Genomic DNA, 23,430 nt, shown 5'->3' with positions numbered 1-23,430 from the left:
CTCTTCTCATTTAAAGATTGTTATGTCCCCCCATATTAAGAAGAGGTCTGGAAAACAAAATTCTGTGCTAAAAATAAACCACGTGCTGCTATCCATGAACTACTTTCATGGTTCTTTACACTCTTTTGAAGACAACGATACATTGTTTTGAACTTGAAATTATCATTTAAAAGTGCAAAATTTAGACATTTTCTCAACAAATGGTTGTAGAGAGAACATTGATGCACAGTTTGCATATTTTTTTGGATTTTTTAAGGCTCTGCTGAATTCTGTAGCTGCGCAGTTCTAAGGAGCATATCAAAAGCATTTTTCTGCAAAAGTATAGATTATATATGCACAACATGCATTCAATTATGAATATTTATTGTATCTTTATCATAAGGACTTAAAATTTGATCAAAATATGATGTATTTTAGCCATTTGGAGAAATGTTTACATTTTGTTCTCACAGCACTAAAGGTGGCCGTACATCCCCCTTAAGTGCAGTCATCCTTTAATCGAAAGATCTACATTGTTTGATTTAGTTTGTGGCCCAGATTGTTCCCTGTTGTCTGCGTTTAACAAAGAGTACTCTACTTCTTACATGCTGCAACTATTTTCGGTATAGAGTAAAAACTCTCATTGAATCTCATGCCATTTAAAAATAACTTTCCTATTAAAATCTAGTGTGTAATGTCCCTTTGTACTCTTTTTTCGCGTCTCTGATGTATACAAACCATATTCAAAACAATTTATTATATATCCGTGCGCCAGTTACGTATTTGACGACGACATTTTCATCAAACTCAATTCCAAGAACACTTTGAAAATTATGACACCAATCGTCTGTTTCCAATGCTATTTATATGAAATTTTGACACATTATTTAGATATTGATTCTGATTTCACCGAATTAAATTTGAGTTCAATGTTTTACATAGTACTAAAGATTTAAAGCAAATGTAATTATTATAGTTGTATGCATAAATTATTCCAAATTTTGTTCGTGCGCCGACAGACCTTATCGGCCATCATATAAATCGTCCTCATTTTATTAATATGAAAGATATATATTTAAGAATTCACAATTTTAAAGAACATTGAATATATTATGTAATTGCAATATTTGGTTAGTTTTGGTTGCATGTTTAAAAAATTATAAACATTGTCTACGACTTTTTGGGACAACCCTCGTATGTACAATAAAATGCCCGAATGAAACGTATGGAGATAACGAACAGTATTCCAGATCAAAAATCCATAAAACAATACAAAATAGGAGCAGAGCAAACACGGACCTCGAAAACATCAGAGGTGGGATCAGGTGCCATGGAGGAGTGAACATCCCCTGCCGACCGGTCACACCCGCCGTGTGCTCCTTGTCATGATCGGGAAATAACGGAAAAATCCGTCGTCGATTCAGTGTATAAATAATGGACTAACAATTAGTATGAAAAAAAATTGATTTAATAAAGAAAATATACATTTATATAATTATTTTACTTATCAATTATTTGCATAACACTTAATAAAAGGCATTCATCCGAAAGATTTTTTTTCTAATAGATGAAATATATGAAGTTAACGACAAGCAGACAAGGTCATTGTATTTACCAAAGAACTTACGAAATTATGACTTTAAACGAGCCTGCTGAAATTCTTGTTTCATCACCTTATTTGTCAATAGTTTACCTCGTTTTAGAAATTGTTCATACGTAGGGTATGCTCTTGCGTAACGAATCAACTGAGATATATAAACTCCGTATGCAAGTGATGAAGGTATTTGTATATTGCTGTATAAGATATTAATTTACATTTTTAATTAATTAACATTTTTGCAAAAAAATCCTATGACGTCACAGGAGGGTGGAAATGCCTTAACCTTGAAATCAGATTCCATGTATCATAAATAAACCATTTTACCAAATAATCCTTTATTTTATATTTGTATGTCTTATATTTATAAATGTTTTATATAGAGTCACCATTTGATAAATATTAAATCGAAAATCTTTTGAGACCTCAATGATTCCACTGTTGTTCCTTCATCCGTATAATAAGTTTTCTGCTTGTGGTTTCAACTGGGGAAAAAACATCATTAAAGGATGATCTTCATAGTCTATTTTAGAATCAGAAATTTTCCTTCTAAATACGGAAGCCACTTTAACAGATTCTAAATAGTTTCCTGATAAACGAACATGGAATCTTTGTTGTAGGAACTCTCCATCAGCTGGTCTTGTAAGTTCTAGCACCATTTTGATATCACATGCTTTAAAGACTGACCAAGGACTTTTCGTGATCTCAAAGAATGCGTGAAATAGAGCAATACCAATCAGTTCATGCTTCAACTCTACTGTATACTCATCTTCGACTGTAAATGGAGTAAAATCCTTCAGATAATGGTCAATAGTATTTTTATCAAGATTAGCACCAATTGTAGCAGACACCGAACCATCAATGTCTTTGTCCTTGTTGTAAACCATTACACACATGATAAACACGAGCGAGAAAAAGGCATCTGGATCCCTATTAAACAACTTTTTAAAGTGGTCAATTAGTTTTTCTAATGGTTGGTTGCAAATTGCTTTGCGTTCCATTTCATCAGGTAGTGTTGAAATCATTAAGGTCTAAATGGTTTTCCAATAGAATCGGAACTATATTCAAGAAAATCCAGTACATCCGTGTATGACGTAGGTAGTTGGTTACAATTACTACTTCTTTGCTGTAATTGATAAATGTGAAGTATTTCCGATTTTGAAAGATTGTCCAATTCTATAATCCTACTTTTATCTTGGAGGGTACTGCCACACCCGATTCTATTGATTTCATCCAAAACATGAACATGGATACCAAGAAGTATTTTAAGTTTATTTTTATCTTGATTTAACAATGTACGAATAACATATTCAAAATCTCTGAATACTTGTTTGGAAAACACCTGGCATCCGAAAGTTCCGAATAGATTATCACAAAAAAGAACCGTTTTCCTTGTTGTAAGCGCAGCATCAATACGTGATTTTTCTACAAAATTGAAATTGTCACAACATTCAATCTGCCATCCTTCTTCTTTGTACTTCTTTGATACATAATCTAAAGCAGTTGTCTTTCCACACCCAATGGATCCCACACAGATTGCGATTCCCTTTGAATCGAGATGTTTTAAAATCTCTTCAATAGCTTTGGTCACGACAATTCCGTCGTCTTCTATGCAATCTGGTTTGATTTTAACATCTAAAATAGATATTTCCGATGAATAGATCTGTTTTTGATACATCTTTCACAATGATTAAAAGAAATATTGGAAATAAAAACAATGTCGAGCAAGTAACAGCCAAAAATATCTTAAACAATCCAATGTAAATGAAGCTTATCTAGTAATATTTTTGTTATACCGTTAAAAATGTGTTTCAGTATAAATCAATATGGAAAAAGTCCAACATTTTTAATGTTTTACTGGGCGGGCATAAATAAAAATCGATGTTTGACTGTCGAGATGTTGGACCAGTCGATAAGATGTTGGACCGCTTTCGTCACACAATGGCGAAGCTTAATCATTTGCATTCGTTCGTGTTCAACAGTGAAGGAACTGAAGATACATCACGGAAAACGGTTTAAGATATGTCAAAAAATATTAAAAAGGTATAACAAAAGATTGATTGTGTTCTCAGGCAAACTGCGTTTTGTCGACCCTCGAACCAAGCTGTCTGCCTGAGGCCACCCAAACAAAAACAAACTATTGTTAACTATAGTTTACTATGGTTAACTATAGTAAATCAAAGTGTCAAAGTTTTCGTCAAAGTTTTTCAAAGTGTCAAAGTTTTCGCGAAAGTTTTTCAAAGTGTCAAAGTTTTCCAAAGTGTCAAAGTTTTCGCCAAAGTTTTCCAAAGTGTCAAAGTTTTCATCAAAGTTTTTCAAAGTGTCAAAGTTTTTGATAAAGTTTTTCAAAAGTGTCAAAGTTTTCACCAAAGTCTTTCAAAGTGTCAAAGTTTTCGCCAAAGTTTATCAAAGTGTCAAAGTTTTTCAAAGTGTCAAAGTTTCCGCCTAAGAGATTTAAAGTGTCAAAGTTTTCGATAAAGTTTTTCAAAATGTCAAGTTTTCAATAAAGTTTTTCAAAGTGTCAAAGTTTTTGATCAAGTTTTTCAAAGTGTCAAAGTTTTCACCAAAGTTTTTCAAAGTGTCAAAGTTTTTGCCAAAGTTTTTCAAAGTTTTCGATAAATTTTTTAAAGTGTCAAAGTTTTCACCAAAGTTTTTCAAAGTGTCCAAGTTTTCACCAAAGTTTTTCAAAGTGTCGAAGTTTTCGCCAAAGTTTTTCAAAGTGTCAAAGTTTTTGCCAAAGATTTTCAAAGTGTCAAAGTTTTCGCCAAAGTTTTTCAAAGTGTCAAAGTTTTCGATAAAGTTTTTCAAATTGTCAAAGTTTTCGCCAAAGTTTTTCAAAGTGTCAAAGTTTTCGATGAAGTTTTTCAAAGTGTCAAAGTTTTCGATAAAGTTTTTCAAAGTGTCAAAGTTTTCGATAAAGTTGTTCAAAGTGTCAAAGTTTTCGCCAAAGTTTTTCAAAGTGTCAAAGTTTTCGCCAAAGTTTTTCAAAGTGTCAAAGTTTTCATCAAAGTTTTTCAAAGTGTCAAAGTTTTTGACAAAGTTTTTCAAAAGTGTCAAAGTTTTCACCAAAGTCTTTCAAAGTGTCAAAGTTTTCGCCAAAGTTTATCATAGTGTCAAAGTTTTTCAAAGTGTCAAAGTTTTCGCCTAAGAGATTTAAAGTGTCAAAGTTTTCGATAAAGTTTTTCAAAATGTCAAGTTTTCAATAAAGTTTTTCAAAGTGTCAAAGTTTTTGATCAAGTTTTTCAAAGTGTCAAAGTTTTCACCAAAGTTTTTCAAAGTGTCAAAGTTTTTGCCAAAGTTTTTCAAAGTTTTCGATAAATTTTTTAAAGTGTTGTCAAAGTTTTCACCAAAGTTTTTCAAAGTGTCAAAGTTATCACCAAAGTTTTTCAAAGTGTCAAAGTTTTTGCCTAAGATTTTCAAAGTGTCAAAGTTTTTGCCAAAGATTTTCAAAGTGTCAAAGTTTTCGCCAAAGTTTTTCAAAGTGTCAAAGTTTTCGATAAAGTTTTTCAAAGTGTCAAAGTTTTAGCCAAAGTTTTTCAAAGTGTCAAAGTTTTCGATAAAGTTGTTCAAAGTGTCAAAGTTTTCGATAAAGTTTTTCAAAGTGTCAAAGTTTTCGATAAAGTTTTTCAAAGTGTCAAAGTTTTCAATAAAGTTTTTCAAAGTGTCAAAGTTTTTGATCAAGTTTTTCAAAGTGTCAAAATTTTGGCAAAAGTTTTTCAAAGTGTCAAAATTTCGATAATTTTTTTCAAAGTGTCAACGTTTTTGATTAAGATTTTAAATGTGTCAAAGTTTTCGCCAAAGTTTTTCAAAGTGTCAAAGTTTTCGCCAAAGTTTTTTCAAAGTGTCAAAGTGTCAAAGTTTTCAATAAAGTTTTTCAAATTGTCAAAGTTTTCGATAGAGTTTTTTTCAAAGTTTGAAAGTTTTTTTTATAAAGTTTTTTTTCAAAGTGTCAAAGTTTTCAATAAAGTTTTTCAAAGTGTCAAAGTTTTTCAAAGTGTCAAAGTTTTCGATAAAGCTTTTTCAAAGTGTCAAGTTTTTGATAAAGTTTTTCAAAGTGTCAAAGTTTTCGCCAAAGTTTTTCAAAGAGTCAAAGTTTTACAAAGTGTCAAAGTTTTCGATAAAGTTTTTCAAAGTGTCAAAGTGATCACTTTAGTTAACCAAAGTTTTCAAAATGTCAAAGTTATAAATATAGTTAACTATAGTAAACTATAGTTAATAACTATAGTATTTTTTGTTAGGGGGTTACCAGTTTGATTCTTGGGTCCGACAAAACGCATGTTGCCCTCGAACACAGTCAGTAAATGTTTAAAATCGAATTTTTAACAAATTTTAACCTTTTTTCTTCATCAAACTACGTACCATGTATCACATATAAATTATACTTTTTAACAAACTTGGTAAAGATGTTTGTTGTTTTTTCGAAACTCTATAAAAGTCGTACGATTTTTAATCGAAATGTATTCAATGTAATCTTATAGTTCAACTTTTAGAAGTATGTTTCTGCATGAAATAAGAAGTTATATAGTGTCACAAATAAGAATTTTAATTTAGATACTAACAATTGATTTTCTGCTCGTGGCTTAAATCAAAGTCCATATCCAATTCAATTTTCTCGTATTTCGAAAGCAATCTTTCTTTCACCATCTTCATCTCCTTTAAAAAGCAACTTCTGGTATCCACGTATTCATTAATAAAGGTTCTAATTCTTTCAATATCAGCTCCCAGAGACTCATCATCGTCATCAGGCCTGTACCCCCAGCCTCGACGAGGAGTTGGAATGTTACAAAAATTAGTCAGCAGCATGTAAATTATATTCAGACTGGACTTCATCAGCTCATCTAAACTGGAAGACATCAATTGAGTAATCGTTTTTTCATCAAAATTTTGTTTAAGGGATTCTGAATGAAGTAGCAATTTATTTCTGAGGTTGGTTTCATCACACAAAGCGACAAGACGATATCGGATATAGTTTGCCAATGTAGTAATATATTTAAATGCCTCTGCTGTATCTTTATCTACAAAAAACGACACACAAAGAATTGTTATAATATATGAAAGTATGAAAATGAAAGAAAGATAGACCTTAAAACGGTGTATTCAATATAAAATTCACATATTACTTGAAGAGACAGGTCAAAAGCAATATCGGACGATGATTCGTGCATTTGATTCTTGTATGAGTATTCAGGTCACTTCTTCCATATACACCTCCTACTTATTTTTACCACAAGGTTCTTAAGGACCCTCTCTACACCAGTGAAAAATGTTTTTATAAAAATTGAGAAAATTATATTGAAAAAATGTGTAATTATTGAGGTTATATATTCAATTTTCAATATATGGTACGTGGCATTTACCCCCAAGAAAAATGTTCAAACACAACACAGTATTCAGTGAACAGAAATAATTGCTGTTTACTTTCTCGGGGAAAATACATGTATGATAATATGTTCAATTAATTCATCTTGCCATTGGCCTTTCAAAATGTTTTTTTTTTCTATTTTTATATATAAATTTCTATTTATTCTAGATCTAAGTGCAGATCACTCTAACTGCAGCAAATTACCATAGAATCAGAACTCTTAAGTGTGCAGTGTAGAGAGGGTTCTTAACTCAAGCCAGTATTTTGTCGATGTATCAATCACTACCATACAATCTAAAATGACACAGTTCGCTTCTAAAGACTTATAATAATGAAGAACAAGTATAAAAATACAACATTGTTAATCATTGTTAACTTAATGTTTACTATGACGAAATCAATGGAATATAGACGTGCAAAAAAGGGAACTTTTTAAAACTGAATTTCTTTATTTATAAGGCCGTTACAACTTAAATACTTATTGGAGTAATTTAGTATACCCACTCTGTACTGAATAAAGTTTGGTCCCATCAATGGGGAGTCACAAGATAAATGCATATATTATGTGTACTGAATGGAGGTACAAGTAATAAACAAATTTCAATATTGCAAGGATAAACCTAGTTAAAATTAAAAGTTATAGGAGGCTCATTACACCATTTTTTGATGACGCACTACACAAAAAAAGCATCTCAGCGCTGCTAAGGTTACAAAAAGGGGGTGAAGCCTAATTTGTACGAGAAAACTCAACTATGACATCATACAAAACCAACAATTCTTAAAAATACCACAAAATGAAGTGATTTGCTATTTTAATTCGTAGGACACCATTAAACTACTAAATAAAAACTTACTACATCATGCTGTTTTTTCATTAGTTAAATCCCACATAACAAGTTATAAACAAGTCACTGATCTCAATGCACTTGTCGATGTGACGTCATTTCGTAAATCTTGACGCGACTGATTCAGTATCCGGAGTATTCAAGTTAAGAAATCCAATCGACTACGGGCCGTGCTTGGCCCTTTTTCCACCTTGACAGAATAAAATAAATAATTGTTCAACGTAGTTTGTTTCAGTTATTTTTATATATATGTATTTAAGAGAACTTTAAGAAGTCAATGCTTTTTCTTACTTATTTGACGATACGTACCAGGGACAGATAATTCAATTTTTACAAGGCCCCAAATTTAAATAATTAAAAAGCCAAGTCAACAAAGAGCCAAACAGCTAGACTTAGCAACCTGATATGGCATTATTTTGTTTGAAAAAAAAAATAAAGTGTTAAAAATATACACTGCGCACTGAAAAAAAATATTACGGGTATAATTCGAATTTCCTCGAGAATACATTATATAGAAAATATGCAGTATCCTTAACCCAAGCGCCTATTAAAATATCCTAAATTTATATTTTAAAAATGGCTACGATCTATTAAGTGTATGCCCTTGCGAAAATGCGATTTAATAAGCCACACGTTAAACAAATCTGTACAAAAAACACGGTAAAATCAATTATATATATTCTCTCGATACTTATTGAAAAATGGCACAAAACAAAGGTTTAACACTGGTATTAATGGCCTATCTCAAATCTGTAAATAATATTCTGTTTAATAATAAAATGCATTTTTCACTGTAAAAAAATTACTTATAAAATTACTTGATCTGTCTCTCACAGCATATAAAATACTAGTACGTCATTTTTAAACGACAAGTTTACCGCGATTAGTGATTTGTTTATAAACTGTTGTGTGGGGTTTAACTAGCAACTATTTTTAATGCATTGATAGGTTCTGATGTTGTTTAATATTTTTAATACGGTTTAAAATTGCAAATTATTTCATTTTCTGGAATAACTATTTTTAGCTCACCTGAGCCGAAGGCTCAAGTGAGCTTTTCTGATCACATTTTGTCCGTCGTCTGTCTGTCTGTCTGTCTGTCCGTCTGTAAACTTTTCACATTTTTGACTTCTTCTCAAGAACCATCGGGCCAATTTTAAACAAACTTAGTACAAAGCATCTTTGGGTGAAGGGAAATTTAAATAGTAAAAATGAAGGGCCAGGTCCTCTCACAAGCGGAGATAATCAAGAAAAGACAAAAATGGGGTGGGGTCATTAAAAAATCTTCTCAAGAACCACTGGGCCATAAAATCTGAAACTTGTGTGGAAGCATCCTAGGGTAGTGTAGATTCTAAATTGTTCAAATCATGACCCCCGGGGGTAGGGCGGGGCCACAATGAGGAATCAAAGTTTTGCATAGAAATGTATAGGCAAAAACTTTAAAAATCTTCTTCTCAAGAACCACTGGGCCAGAAAAGCTGAAACTTATGTAGAAGCATCCTGGGGTAGTGTAGATTCTAAATTGTTCAAATCATGATCCCCGGGGGTAGGGCGGGGCCACAATTGGAATCAAGATTTAACGAAGAAATATATATGAAAAAACTTTAAAAGTCTTCTTCTCAAGAACCACTGGGCCAGAATAGCTGAAACTTATGTTGAAGCATCCTGGGGTAATGTAGATTCTAAATTGTTCAAATCATGACCCCGGGGATTGGGCGGGGCCACAATAGGGAATCAAAGTTTTACATAGAAATATATAGGAAAAATCTTTTAAAATCTTCCTCTCAATAACCACATGGCCAGAAAAGCTGAGGTGGAAGCATTCTGGAATAGTGTAGATTCTAAATGGTTCAAATCATGACCCCCCGGGGGTTGGGTGGGGCCACAATGAGGAATCAAAGTTTTACATAGAAATATATAGGGGGGGGGGCACTTTAAAAATCTTGTTCTCAATTATTTGACCAGGAAAGTTGAAACTTATGTGGAAGCATCCTGGGGTAATGTAGATTTTAAATTGTCCAAATTATGACCCGTGGGATACAATAGGGTCAGAATGGGTATTACAAGGATGAAATCTGGTTAAGAATAACATTGTCGAAGCTTCTCAGGTGAGTGATGTGGCCCACGAGCCTCTTGTTTGTGTGATGTCACAGCAAAGATTCCCCGTATAAATTAGGTCTCGCCCCCTTTTTACAGCCTTAACAGTGCTGTGCAGTGGTTCTTGATAAGACTTTCTTTTTTAGGTCACCTGAGTAAACTCAGGTGACCTATTGCTATCCGTTTTCGTCCGTCGTCGTGCGTTGTGCGTCGTGCGTTAACATTTGAACATTTTCAGCTTCTTCTCTGCAACCACTGAACCAATTTCAACCAAATTTGGCACAAAGCATCTATTGGTGAAGGGAAACAAAAATTGTGAATTTCATGATCCCTGCCCCCCCCCCCCCGGGGGCCTGAGGGGTGTGGCCAAAACCACTTAAATTAATGCAATCTTTAAAAATCTTCTTTACTCCTGGACATCACGCAGTCAAACTGTTTGCATGATTGTAATCAGCAATGAGTCCTCTACCAAAATTGTGAAATTCATGGCCCTGGGGTCAGGGGTTCTAGTGCTAGGGCGGGGCTAAATAAGTAGGTAGTGAAAATGCAATATTTCATTGAAAATCTTCTTCTCTGCTCCTGGGTATTAAATAAACCAACTAAGTACATAGTTATGATGAGCAAGAGTGCCTCTACCAAAATTGTGAAATTCATGGCCCTGGGGTCAGGGGTTCTGGTGTTAGGGCGGGGCTCTATTGATTATATAGTGAAATATACATGAATTCTTTGAAAATCTTCTTCTCTGCTCCTGGGGATTAAATAAACTAACTAAGTACATAGTTATGATGTGCAAGAGTGCCTCTACCAAAATTTTGAATTTTATGGCCCCAGGGTCAGGGGTTCTTGTTTTAAGGTGGGGCTCTAATGATTATGTAGTGAAATGCATGTATTCTTTGAACATCTTATCCTTTGCTCCTGGTTAATATACTAATGATCTAATTACATGTTTAAGGGCAGGAGTTATTTTATTTTCAGTTTTACAAACCCTCCGCTCAAGGTTTTGAATTTTCAGAAAAAAATAAAACAATTTTTTTTCTTTCCGATATCAAATTTGAGTCGGGATCGAGATTTCAAGTTTACGAACTCGCACTTCCGGTTTTAAGATGAAACGGCGGGTAAATAAAGCTAGATCTGAGAAGATAACTTGATTTAGTGTAAAATTCATCGATACGAGTGCCATTCAAAACGTTTCACCCATTCAAAGGACAAATAAAATGCTGACGACTTTGTTGCACAATGACATGCTGGTGAGATAATTATGTATTCGTTTCAAAAGTATCTGTCTGTTAATTATTTTCGTCCCCCAGGTTTTAAACTGCCTGTGGTAGCTATTGCATATTGCCAGCGACATTGTTTAGGACTCTGTTATAGCTTACAGTCTAAGCATCATTCTTCAGAAAAGGGTTGCTTATGCATCAGATGTAATGAATAAAACTATTGGGAGAAGTTAAGTCCATTTGAGGAAGAAATAAACAATAACCTGAAGAAATAAAACAAAAAATTCAACTATTAAAAGGCAAGAATATACAAATATATACAGGCATGTAGTATCATTTGTATAAGCCAGAAAAATTATTTTACACTTAACTTAATTGAAAAAATGTTCACCCTACTCCCCAATACTCCCTTTCTGTTTTATGATAGGAATTATAATTTTAGGCAACAAGTAAATTTTAGAACAATGTCTATACATTTACCTAACACATTTTTAAACCAGAAGTCTCTGTCGAGACTGAAGCTCTACTGGTTTGAACTTATAGCAAAGGAAGAGAAGAGTACTTAAGCAGCTGGGATTTGAAACTTTACAACAGCAATATATAGAATAATGATCGTTGATAAAGTCTCTTTATGTTCTTAGTGTAGTCTACTTGTGTGCCAAGTTATATTGAAATCAGACCAAAACTGTAGGAGGAGTAGCATTTTGAAACAATTTTACAGACATTTCAATTTTTAGTAACCACGGCAACACAGTTCATCAAAATTAAAATTTGATATACAGAATTATGTATCTTAGTGTATTCTACTTGTGTGCCAAGTTATATTGAAATCAGACCAAAACTGTAGGAGGAGTAGCATTTTGAAACAATTTTACAGATATTTCTATTTTTAGTAACCACGGCAACACCAACAAAAACAGATATACAGATTTATGTATCTTAGTGTATTCTACTTGTGTGCCAAATTATACTGAAATCAGATCAAAACTGTAGGAGGAGTAGCATTTTGAAAGAATTTCACAGAAATTTCTATTTTTAGTAACCACGGCAACACCGTTCATCGAAATCAAAAACCGATACACAGAATTATGTATCTTAGTGTAGTCTACTTGTGTGCCAAGTTATACTGAAATCAGAATAAAACTGTAGGAGGAGTAGCATTTTGAAACAATTTCACAGAAATTTCTATTTTTAGTAACCACGGCAACACCGTTCATCGAAATCAAAAACCGATATACAGAATTATGTATCTTAGTGTAGTCTACTTGTGTGCCAAGTTATACTGAAATCAGACCAAAACTGTAGGAGGAGTAGCATTTTGAAAGAATTTCACAGAAATTTCTATTTTTGTAACCACGGCAACACCGTTCATCGAACTCAAAAACCGATACACAGAATTATGTATCTTAGTGTAGTCTACTTGTGTGCCAAGTTATATTGAAATTAGACCAAAACTGTAGGAGGAGTAGCATTTTGAAAAATTGTTTACAGACAGACGGACAGACGGACGGACGCCGGACGCATTACTATCGCATAAGCTCTTCTGGTCTCTGACCAGTAGAGCTAAAAATGAAGATATATTGAAAGACTTTTAAAGAATTGTTTTTTTAAAATATATTTTGACCAACATCACAAAATTTATATAACTGGCCCAAACTGGCAGATGATGAAATAAGCAATTAAATGTTCTACTTTCCTATTTGTAAGCATTATGTGTCCAGTGGTAAGGAGCCTAGTAGAATAGCATAAAAAAAGAATGTACAAATGTTAATAATAGATTTATCAAAAAAAAAATTTATTTCCTTCTCCTTCGGGACTTTTTTTATTCTCATTTCATAACTAAACCTAAACATAAAAAAATGCTGGCCTTATAATGAAGAAGGGGCCTCTTTCAAAATAGATAATTTCAGGGCCGCTGGGTCAGGGGTACCAGGGGGGTACTTTGACTAAAATAAATTAATGCTTTGAAATCTGCCCTTTGATAAGCAATGGTGCCTGCTTCAAAATTTGTGAATTTCATGGCTTTGGATTAAAACACGAACCAAATACAATTGCTGGAAAGTTGTTACATGATACTCAGGTGACCTATAAGGCCCGTGGGCCTCTTGTTTGATCATCTCCTCTTGGAAGGGAGATTAGCCTTTGATTTTAACAATTTAAATTCCCCTTCACTCAAGGATGCTTTGTACCAAGTTTGGTTAAAATTGTCTCAGTGGTTTTTGAGAAGAAGTTGAAAATGTGAAAAGTTTACAGAAGGACAGAGATTGGGTGATCAGAAAAGCTCACTTGAACTTTCAGCTCACGTGAGCTAAAAAAAAGTGATAACACCAAGTTTTCTCTCATAAGTGCAAATCACATTCGAAGTACTAAATGAGAAATAACTACCTGCATCTATCTTCGGATCCAGACATGTTACGATCTCGTAGGATTTGGAGTTTTCTATACAAGACAGAAATATATGTATTACTGATGTGAAAAGTATCGTATAATCGGAACAGAAAATATTTCAACATTTAGTTCAAAATCATGGATCTTTAAATTTTAATCAATATCTACCTGTCTCCCATAAGTGCAATCACATTCGCAGTACTAAATGAGAAATAACTACCTGCATCTTTTTTCGGATCCAGAAATGTTGCGATCTCAAAGGGCTTTGAATGTTCTGTACAAGACAAAATATATAATCATAACAGAAAAGTTAGCAACATTTAGTTCAAAATCAGGTTGTTTAAATTGTAATCAATATCTACCTGTCTCCTTTCTCTTCTTTCGAACCCAGAATAAAATGATAAAAAATGAAAGTATTAACACATTTATGATTAAAGTCACAATAACAACTGTGACAGTATTCTTCTCGTTGGATGTAGAATCGCCTATTGTACTACAAAAAGAAAACATTTTCTCATTGTCATCTAAAAACACACAAAGCATTTCTGAAACAAATATATCTATAAAACTCTTAAAATTAAAAATGATTTAATTCATTATATTGCAAATGTTAATGATTAATATATACCAAGTTAATTGCTATCTTTATAAAATAAACAATCTCATGCGTTTTACAAAAAAAGTTCTTCTTAAAGATAAATATATAGTCTAGCAAAGCTGTTTTCTATTGGAAAAACTTGCGTGTTTCCATTCACATGCAGAGTGATTGATGCTTTATTGGATGTCGTTGTCTCAACCCTGAAAAAGAAAATTTACACAAAGGTTGTAAGCTGTAATCTAGTCAATGGATTTTTTATTCCATCTTTAACTCATTATTTAAAGAATGTTTTTATGATAAGTAAGGTATGAATTATAATTGTGCATGTAGTTCAAATATTACCTGTAAAAGTTTTCAAAGCATGCCTGATCTGTAAAAAATGAATTACTCGTTAAATAAACTGTAAAGACTTCAATAACTATAAATGTACGTTGTAGAAGGCTCATAAGTCACAGCCGTCACAGAATAAATGTTTTAATATTTGTCAAAAGAAAAAGTTAGTCAAATTTTTTTTTAATCAGCAAAGATACAATAGACGTCGTCTTGAAATTTCGACCGTCACCCGTCGGTACAGCTCTTGTTCCGTGATCGAAGGGCCGTGTGTTCGATTCCCGGCCGTGACTGCCCTAAGTCAATAAAACTATGTCGCAACTGTTCCTTCGCCAAGCGCTCGGCACCTAAAGTTGCGGGTCCTTCGGATGACATTAAAAAACAGAGGTCCGATCTAACGATGGCTATTGGCCAGAAAAGAACCCTCAGTGCTCAATGGCATTATTGCCGAGTAAAGGTCTTAATTTGAAGCCCTTCGTCAGTACATTATTGGTATTTCTACATTAAAATTCTCGAAGAATACATAAAACAGAATACAATTGTTTGACCGTCATGCAGCCTACGATTGATTAATGAGCTTCCGTTGCAATACTAACACTAGTCTACAAATACCTGTAAATGACAGTGAATGAAGATGAGTCCATTAAAAACGAAATTAAAATATAATTTGAGCCAAAAAGTACGCTATGCGATGTTCCCAATGATAATAAAAGTCTTTATCAAGTTCTAATTGGTAGACTTTTTCGCGTATTTTACTTTGGTTTATGATAATTTAAAATTCGTATTACATACCTTAGATAGAATCAAACGCTAGCTGATAATATTGCAACTAAATTGTCTTGTGAGTTACTATAATGTTAACCGACGTTATCATGAAAAAAAAACAAAAAAAAAAACAAGAAAGAATTTAAACGAATTATACTTATGTAAAAGAAGACAAAATTAGTATAATTACATATACTTATACATAAATACTTACATTTATAAATGTCTGAGGCTCTGTATGCTGTTGTTGGGCAGCCCGGAGACGCATCGCATGAGATGAAGTTTAAATTATACGTATCAGCATCTAACACTGCACATTTACCTACAAAACCGAGATGTTATACCTTTTACACAATTTCCTAAATGAAATAATTCAGTTTGCCAGATAAACAGAAACAGATCAAGTTTGAATGTCGTTTCGATTCACTGATATTGGACAGAATTATTTTTTTTTTAATTTTCCACAATGTGTGGTTTAAGATCGGGTTCGTACTAAGCTAAATGATCCAAACGAGATTGTAATGTTAAAATTATTATTTTAAACATGTTAGGTAGCTTTATAGTGACAAATTAGGTAGAATGTTCTACCGTTAAAATGATTTATGTCCTGGGACCCGGTTCAACGATAGAATGCATACTGTTATATAAATTGACGTAATATTTAGGAAAGGAAAATAACGGGAGATAATTCTCACCATAGGTGTCGGAAGCAAATTGAAAGTGGTAGCCTAGCCAGTGGCGGATTCAGGGGGGTTGGGGTTTGGGGGGTTCGGACCCCCCCCCCCCATAGATTTTTTTTACAAGTGTCATTTTATCTTTCTGTTGCATTGATAAGACTCTAATAAACACGAAACCATTGTTCTGTACAACGTAACAGGAAATCACTTTCCGCTTGAACGCACACAATACACAGGTAATCAACAGAGAGATTAGGGTAGTCCATGCATCTTGTAAAGTCACAAGGTCATATTCATGTACAATACATGTAGTCAGGTACCAAGATCCAAATTCTGCTTAGTTACGGTGCTGCTCAGTAATATTCTTTTGCTGATAAAATGCACGTTTTTTTTTAACCATTTGAATGAGCCTATTATTCAGGGTTTTCGTTTTAAAAATTAAATTTATACTTTTTTTTCAAAATCAGGTTGGCTTAGTGAACCCAGGCCTATAGTTTTGACAGATTCTTTAGTTTATGTAATTTTTTCTTCAGTTTAAAATATCATTAATTGTACATATGTGTTTATATTCCTAATCATATTGACAGTACTATACTCAAGTAAATTGAAAAGCACTAGTTAGGGATTTTGATAAGAATTCAATTTTTAATTTTTAGTGTTTAAAATTGCAAATCCGTTCTATCTTGGAGGTCAGCATGACAGATTACGTCTAAAATAATTGAAGGTGCATTTAAAAGTAAAGACAACTTGATGTCTAACTGCGTGTATTCCTAAAATTGTCAGATTTAACAATTTTTTTCAAGCAAAGTCTAAAGTCTTGTGTTAAATTAAATTAAAACATTTTATTTTTCCAAATTCTAAAAAAACTAGATGCTGTCATGAGACAGTAATACCCGCACTAAGGTGCTTGCCTCTAAATGCACACACCTTCAAACTGGCTTTACCAAGGAAAAAGTAAAAAAGTAAAAAAATTCAATAATTTACATAATACATGTATTCATCAAATTGAGCATAATATGCTCAGGTGACCATGTGACCCATGAGCCTCTTATAGGTATATTTCATGTTCTTAATTCATTACCAGTCTGAAATTAAACAACTGGATTTAATTAATGATGTACATTAGGTTTGATAAAAGGGGGATATAAATTTTGGCCCATAATTGAAACTTTTTAAATCTATTTTCTCAAATAGATCAACAACAAATAATATTAGTCAAATTAGTGTAAAGCGTCTTTGATGAATTTTTCAAAATGTGCAAACTTTTTTATTATTTGTTTAGGCAAAAACCTCCTCGAAAGCTGCCATATATATAACTAATCAACTTAGTCACACACCCCTCCCCCCATCCCTCTCCCATCAACACACATACACACACACCCCATTTGCCTGTTTTTGTAAATATGTCTAGATGGCAAAGTTAAGATAAAATATCTTTTGTAAATGATAATTCTAAATTTGTTCTCGTACTATACATGTATCTGAACACATGCATCACATATGGGCTTGCGTCACGTACCCAACTTAAGTACTAGTTTTACCATTATCATTTTTAGATTGCACTGCACGTGAGGTGTGGTATGCACATCATTGCATGTATATCAGTAGGAATTATTTCATTTTGTGTTTTAATTGGATTATATTTCATGAAGTTGACAGGACCTATGACAGTCGGTAAGTACCGAATCGCTATGGTGATCAAAGTAAGAAGAGCGCTTCATGATTGAGCTGCTGTGTTCTCTTTCCCTGAATCCAAGTCTGTATTTTCAGTTATGTGATGCTGATATTAAGTTGACCACTGCCATAGCTGTGTTGGCATGGCAACCATAAACAAATCAGGCAGTTTCTTCTCCCCTGGCGCTACCTAAGACTCAGTACTTTATTCGGTCCAGTAAAATCCAATATAATAATTGTATCCATAACGGTGCAGCCAACAGTCGCATTGTTTATCTATGTTAATTTGAGTGATGCTTTTGAACCTATAGATTTGGGTAAAAGAGTCTGAAATGCAAATGGTTAGGTTAAAGTTTAAAGGATCAAAGGTCATTGGATGCTAAAATAGACGATTTTCACATTCTGAAGAGTTATCCCCCGTTGTTGACGTTACATTCTGTTACACGATCCTGAATTTTCTTTTTTCCGGGAGGGAGGGGGGATTTCCAGACCAAAATTTCCAAAAAAAAAAAATTATTGTGGGGTCTGTTTTCTAGGGTGGAGAGCATCCAAAGTCATTTTTATTTGCTTCAGAATACATTATAGTCCTATTAAATAACTGAAAATTCAAGGGGGAGAGGGAGGGGTATCTCCCTATCCACTCCTTGTCCCTGTAATGACAAATGATCATGTGACTCCTAAATAGTAGGAAACTTTTCCATTTGACAATACATAATTTTGTTTCGTGTGTTATTATGTTATGTACATTTAATGGTATAAAGATTATGAATCCCTGAGGTCATCCCCACTCTTCTAATGAACTGGAAATGTTCACAATATGACTGCATAAATTAAATAAAAGTGCATCAATGATAAGATAAATGCTTGACATTTTATTCATGAATTTTTGTCAACCTAACCTCCTAGAATTAGGAATGAAAGTCAGTCAAGGAGATGGACCACATTAAACTATTTGTATACTTTTTATTAACCATACATGAACAAACAGGCCGGGGTCTGGGAAGGGGCGAGGTGAAGGATTGAGTTAATATCTCCTTACGTCTTAATGGTTGAAAACTCCTAAAATGAATGCTGACCTCAAATCTGATTGTCCTCATTATTTTCAAGTGGTGGTGTCAACATATGAGTGAAAAATTCCGGAGTGGGTTGTTTAACAACAAACAAACAAATGGCATAAAAAAACACAATATTGATTTGCATTAAGAAATATGCAGGAGATTTTTTCCATCATAAATTTTCTCAGGAACAGCGGGGGCATTATTGTCCCCCGTTTTTGGGAAAGGGAGAGGACATCAAATCTCATATGTCTGTCAGTCTGTCTATCTTATTGACAGTACGTGCATCTGTCACAATAAATTTAACCTTGGTCATAACTTTTGAATAATAGGAGATAAGGCTTTCATATTTCACATGTACATTACCACAAAACTTTCTAAAAATATTATGATTCTTGAACCCATGACCTTGACCTTAAAGTTTTACCTACTTTCCAAAATATAACATTATTTTAAATTGATCATTTTGAAAGAGAAAAGATAGGGCATTCAAATTATACATGTATACTACATGTGAAAAAACTTTTCTAAATATATCATGACTTTTGACTCTGTGACCTTGACCTAGAAGTTTAGCCTATTTTTAAAACAATATTACATTTCTTATAACTTTTGATTGAAAAGAGATCGGACTTTCATAATTGACTTTTTGCATTAAAAAAAACGTTCTTTTTCGACCCCCATTTGACCACATGGGGTAAAATCCAAATTCCGAAACCTTACTGCACATCTCCATGACACCACCAACCATCTCCATAAAGGTGATTGGGCTACTGTGCAAAATGTAGGAGAAGTTCAGGGAAGACGGGGCTTTTTGCATAAAAAAAACATCATTTTGTGACCCCCTGGGGCAAAATCCAAATTCCGAAACCTTACTGCACATCTATATGACACCACCATTCATCTCCCAAAAGATGATTAGGCTACTGAGTAAAATGTAGGAGGAGTTCAGGGAAGGCAGGGCTTTTTGACCCCCATTTAACCCCCTGGGGTAAAATCAAATTCCGAAACCTTACTGCACATCTCCATCACACCACCAACCATCTCCCTAAAGATGATTAGGCTGCTGAGTAAAATGTAGGAGGAGTTCAGGGAAGACGGGGCTTTTTGCATAAAAAAACGTCATTCTTCGATCCCTATTTGGGGCAAAATCAAAATTCCGAAACCTTACTGCACATCTACATGACACCACCAACCACCTCCAAAAAGATGATTATGCTGCTGGGTAAAATGTAGGAGGAGTTCAGTGAATACGGGGCTTTTTGCATAAAAAACGTCATTTTTCGACCCCCATTTGACCCCCAAGTTAAAATCAAAATTCTGAAACCTTACTGCACATCTACATGACACCACCAACCGTCTCCCAAAAGATGATTAGGCTGCTGGGTAAAATGTAGGAGGAGTTCAGGGAAGATGGGGCTTTTTGCATGAAAAACGTCATTTTTCGACCTCCATTTGACCCCCCAGATCAAAATCAAAATTCCGAAACCTTACTGCACATCTACATGACACCGTCAACTATCTCCCAAAAGATGATTAAGCTACTGTGTAAAATGTAGGAGGAGTTCAGGGAAGAAAAGTGTGACAGACGGACGGACAGAAGTAACAACAATATACCCGAACTTTCTTTAGAAAGTGCGGGTATAAAAATATGGTATTATCGGTTTAAAAGAAGCTACAAAAAGTATCCCCAAAATGCTGGAAAATGCATCATTTTGAATCATTTAAAACAAAATTTTCCCGCCCCCACCTATGGGAGGGGGACAACCCCCCCCCACATGAACTTCTGGATCCATCCGCCCCACCTCCCCCCCCCCCCCGGTTCCGACGCCTATGCTCACTAACTTAGTGCTGCAATGTAGTTCCGAATGTCAACATGGTTTATAAATACAAAGCAAGAAGACGTTGAAAAAATTAGTTGAAATGTCGTCTATATGTGAATTATTTTTTTAGGTTAAAAGCAAACACAATCTCAAAAAGGTTTGTTTTAATTAATTTGGTAGTTATTTTCAATTCAAATCCTTTTGTGTTCTTAATAAATCATTTTGCTGCGATTCTCATCATTCATTTTTTTTTTGCTACACTGCGAGTAAAAGGGAGGCATTCTAACTGTGGTGAGGACTTGGTCTGAGACACAGTTAGATAATTCTAACTAAGTGACAAATCACAGATCAAATTTGACTTTTAACAAAATTGTTTTTTAACCATGTAAAATGGGCTTTTCAGATTAATTCTAAAGCACACACGTGTGTATGTCTAATGACAATCATACACGTTTTTCTGACGTTGCATTCATAAACAAGTAATTACCGAAATACTAAATGTATTCTCAATTTAGAAACACTTTCTTCATATACAGGATATTTTAAAATGACATCCTCTAGAGAATAGGGGATCTCGGTAGGGGACATGTGCTGCTAGTGTAATACTCTCAGAATGATCTGAGTTAGACATTAAAAAGAATTATTTCAGTATATATATATATATATATATATATATATATATATATATACCGTGTAGTGTAGGGCAGCGCCGCGAGAATTCCATCGGCATCGAAAGCAAGTTTTTTGACTTGCCTAGATAGCCGAGCGGTCTAGCTCGCTGTTCTTACACTGCTAGGAGACAGATTCCGAAGGTCGAGAGTTCAACCCCGGGCTGGGGTGGAAGTGGGTATCCATGTGAAAGTGAATTTCCTTGTGCTTTCTATATTAATATTTCTTCACTTAGGGCAGTTATGTTAGTTTAAGAGTTGTTGTAAAATGTGCTTTATAAATAATAATTAATTTCATTACAACATGTATTGGTAACAATCCTCTGTTAAAACTAATGTCCAAATAACTGTATCTCACTTCTATTCTCAATGACCGTGTAGTGTAGGGCAGCGCCGCGAGAATTCCATCGGCATCGAAAGCAAGTTTTTTGACTTGCCTAGATAGCCGAGCGGTCTAGCTCGCTGTTCTTACACTGCTAGGAGACAGATTCCGAAGGTCGAGAGTTCAACCCCGGGCTGGGGTGGAAGTGGGTATCCATGTGAAAGTGAATTTCCTTGTGCTTTCTATATTAATATTTCTTCACTTAGGGCAGTTATGTTAGTTTAAGAGTTGTTGTAAAATGTGCTTTATATATATATATATATATATATATATATATATATATATATATATATATATATATGAGGCTATTGTTAAATTGATAGAATTGTTTTAAACATATTGAATATAATAATATGAAAAACAGCACTACAATATTTCAAATGCATTCTCTTACATTAACTTCATCGAAAGAAGATTAAATATTTTAAACATCAAGTTTTAAAATATTATTCTACTTTCGGTTTCGTTCTTAGTCTTCAGGCTTTATAAATTATCATGAACAGTAGACATGCATGATATATGTGTAGGAATATCACTTTCATTAAAATGTCTGCTAACCTCATAGCAGAATATATAACTTTCATACCTGCAGTTGATAATCCTACAACAGTACATATTTCTCCAAAAATTCCGGGTTGTCCCTCAATGGCGGCACACATGAAATCTGGCGTTGCTTTAAATTGCCGACAATTCTTCATCTGCTCGCGATTTGTCCATTGTTCGGAGCTTTCTGGACACGATTCGACTCTCTTAAATTGGTTAGAAGAACTTGAACAACACAATGATTGAGAAAGAAGAAGACACAGAAAACGAAAGACGTGCATGATTACTTGTCGTTTTAAAGGTTATTTATGTAAAAATGCAGTCACGTGCATACCTGAGTGCGTAAATTGTGTAAAATAATACTTTAATAAAATAAACAACGTTTACCTGAGTTACCTTTCCTCTGCCGCTCTTCAAAAGAATCTATAAAAGTATTATTTTATATTAAACGCTGAATCGGTAGCATTTCAGCAATTTTTCGTCAAAGCTTTTATTTTTTTTTGTATTTCTGTATAAATGTTCACGTTATAAATGTGCCCCCTCCCTTTGCCGCACAAGACTATACTTTAAACAAAACGCTAATCACCCCAAGATTGGGATCTTCCAAGTTTGACTTACAAGGGCTTGGTGTTTATGACAAGATCTTATCAAAAGGTTTTTTTATTCTGTATACACAAGTTCGAAATATTTGACGTTTTCAGGGCTTTTCTTGCGATTTTGATATAATACGTGCCAGGAAAACTACAAAAATTTGGAATTCGCCACCTACAACCGAAAGCGGCTATCCTGGGTTGATTTTCATAGTTGCAAATAGCTAGAGCACCCTGACCCTGGGTCCATAAAATTCACAATTTTGGAAGAGGCAGCCTTATCTATATGTACATACTTGGTTAGTTTACTTAATATCCAGAAGCATGCAAGAAAAAAATGTTCAAAGAATTTCTGCATTTTCTCTATGTAATCAATAGAGCCCCGCCCTAGCACTAGAACCCCTGACCCTGGGGCCATGAATTTCTTAATTTTTGTAGAAGACCTAATCTTCATTACATTCATGCCAACAGTTTGACTGCTTGATGTCAAGGAGTAAAAATAATTTTTTTGAATTGCATTAATATTAGTGGTTTTGGCCACCCTTCAGGCCGCAGGGGGACAGGAACAATGAAATTCACAATTTTTGTTCCCTTTCTGTGACACCCATATAGATGCTTTGTGACAAAATTGGTGGAAATGGATTGGATGGTTGCAGAGAAGAAGCTGAAAATATTCAAATAATAACACACGACGCATACCGCACGACGACAGACGAAAACGGATAGCAATAGGTCACCTAATGCCTAGGTCACATTTAAGCCGATGGTCGGGCGACTAAATTTTTCTGGTCTTGTCGGCTGAAAGAACATGATCGGCCGACACAATTATCAAACATGGAGCAG

The 23,430-nt window shown here is 34.0% G+C and overlaps 1 protein-coding gene across 1 annotated transcript; it reads right to left on the bottom strand.

Moving 5' to 3' along the window:
• Positions 1 to 2,600: 2,600 nt before the first annotated feature.
• LOC134253874 (uncharacterized) lies at positions 2,601 to 22,333 on the bottom strand. Its single transcript, XM_062736458.1, has 9 exons — positions 22,041 to 22,333; positions 15,390 to 15,497; positions 14,423 to 14,450; positions 14,224 to 14,280; positions 13,845 to 13,975; positions 13,703 to 13,756; positions 13,480 to 13,533; positions 6,136 to 6,591; positions 2,601 to 3,211 (listed from the first exon to the last, which is right to left on the bottom strand). Exons 1-9 carry the CDS (start codon positions 22,276 to 22,278, stop codon positions 2,601 to 2,603), a joined length of 1,737 nt encoding a protein of 578 aa, XP_062592442.1. The 5' UTR covers positions 22,279 to 22,333.
• Positions 22,334 to 23,430: the final 1,097 nt, after the last annotated feature.

The sequence above is a fragment of the Saccostrea cucullata genome, unplaced genomic scaffold (genome assembly GCF_032062105.1).
Source record: "Saccostrea cucullata isolate Sc308-1 unplaced genomic scaffold, CSIRO_AGI_Scuc_v1 ctg3906, whole genome shotgun sequence".
Classification (NCBI taxonomy): Eukaryota; Metazoa; Mollusca; class Bivalvia; order Ostreida; family Ostreidae; genus Saccostrea; species Saccostrea cuccullata.
Note: the sequence above shows the minus strand (reverse complement) of the source record. Positions and strands in the feature narration are given on the sequence as shown.

Coding starts and splice junctions, on each gene's coding strand:
- LOC134253874 (XM_062736458.1), bottom strand. CDS start 22,278: ATGCACGTCTTTCGTTTTCTGTGTCTTCTTCTTTCTCAATCATTGTGT. Junction 14,451..15,389: donor AGCCTCAGACATTTATAAAT/GTAAGTATTTAT, acceptor CATTTTTTACAG/ATCAGGCATGCTTTGAAAAC. Junction 13,534..13,702: donor GGATCCGAAAAAAGATGCAG/GTAGTTATTTCT, acceptor TGTCTTGTATAG/AAAACTCCAAATCCTACGAG.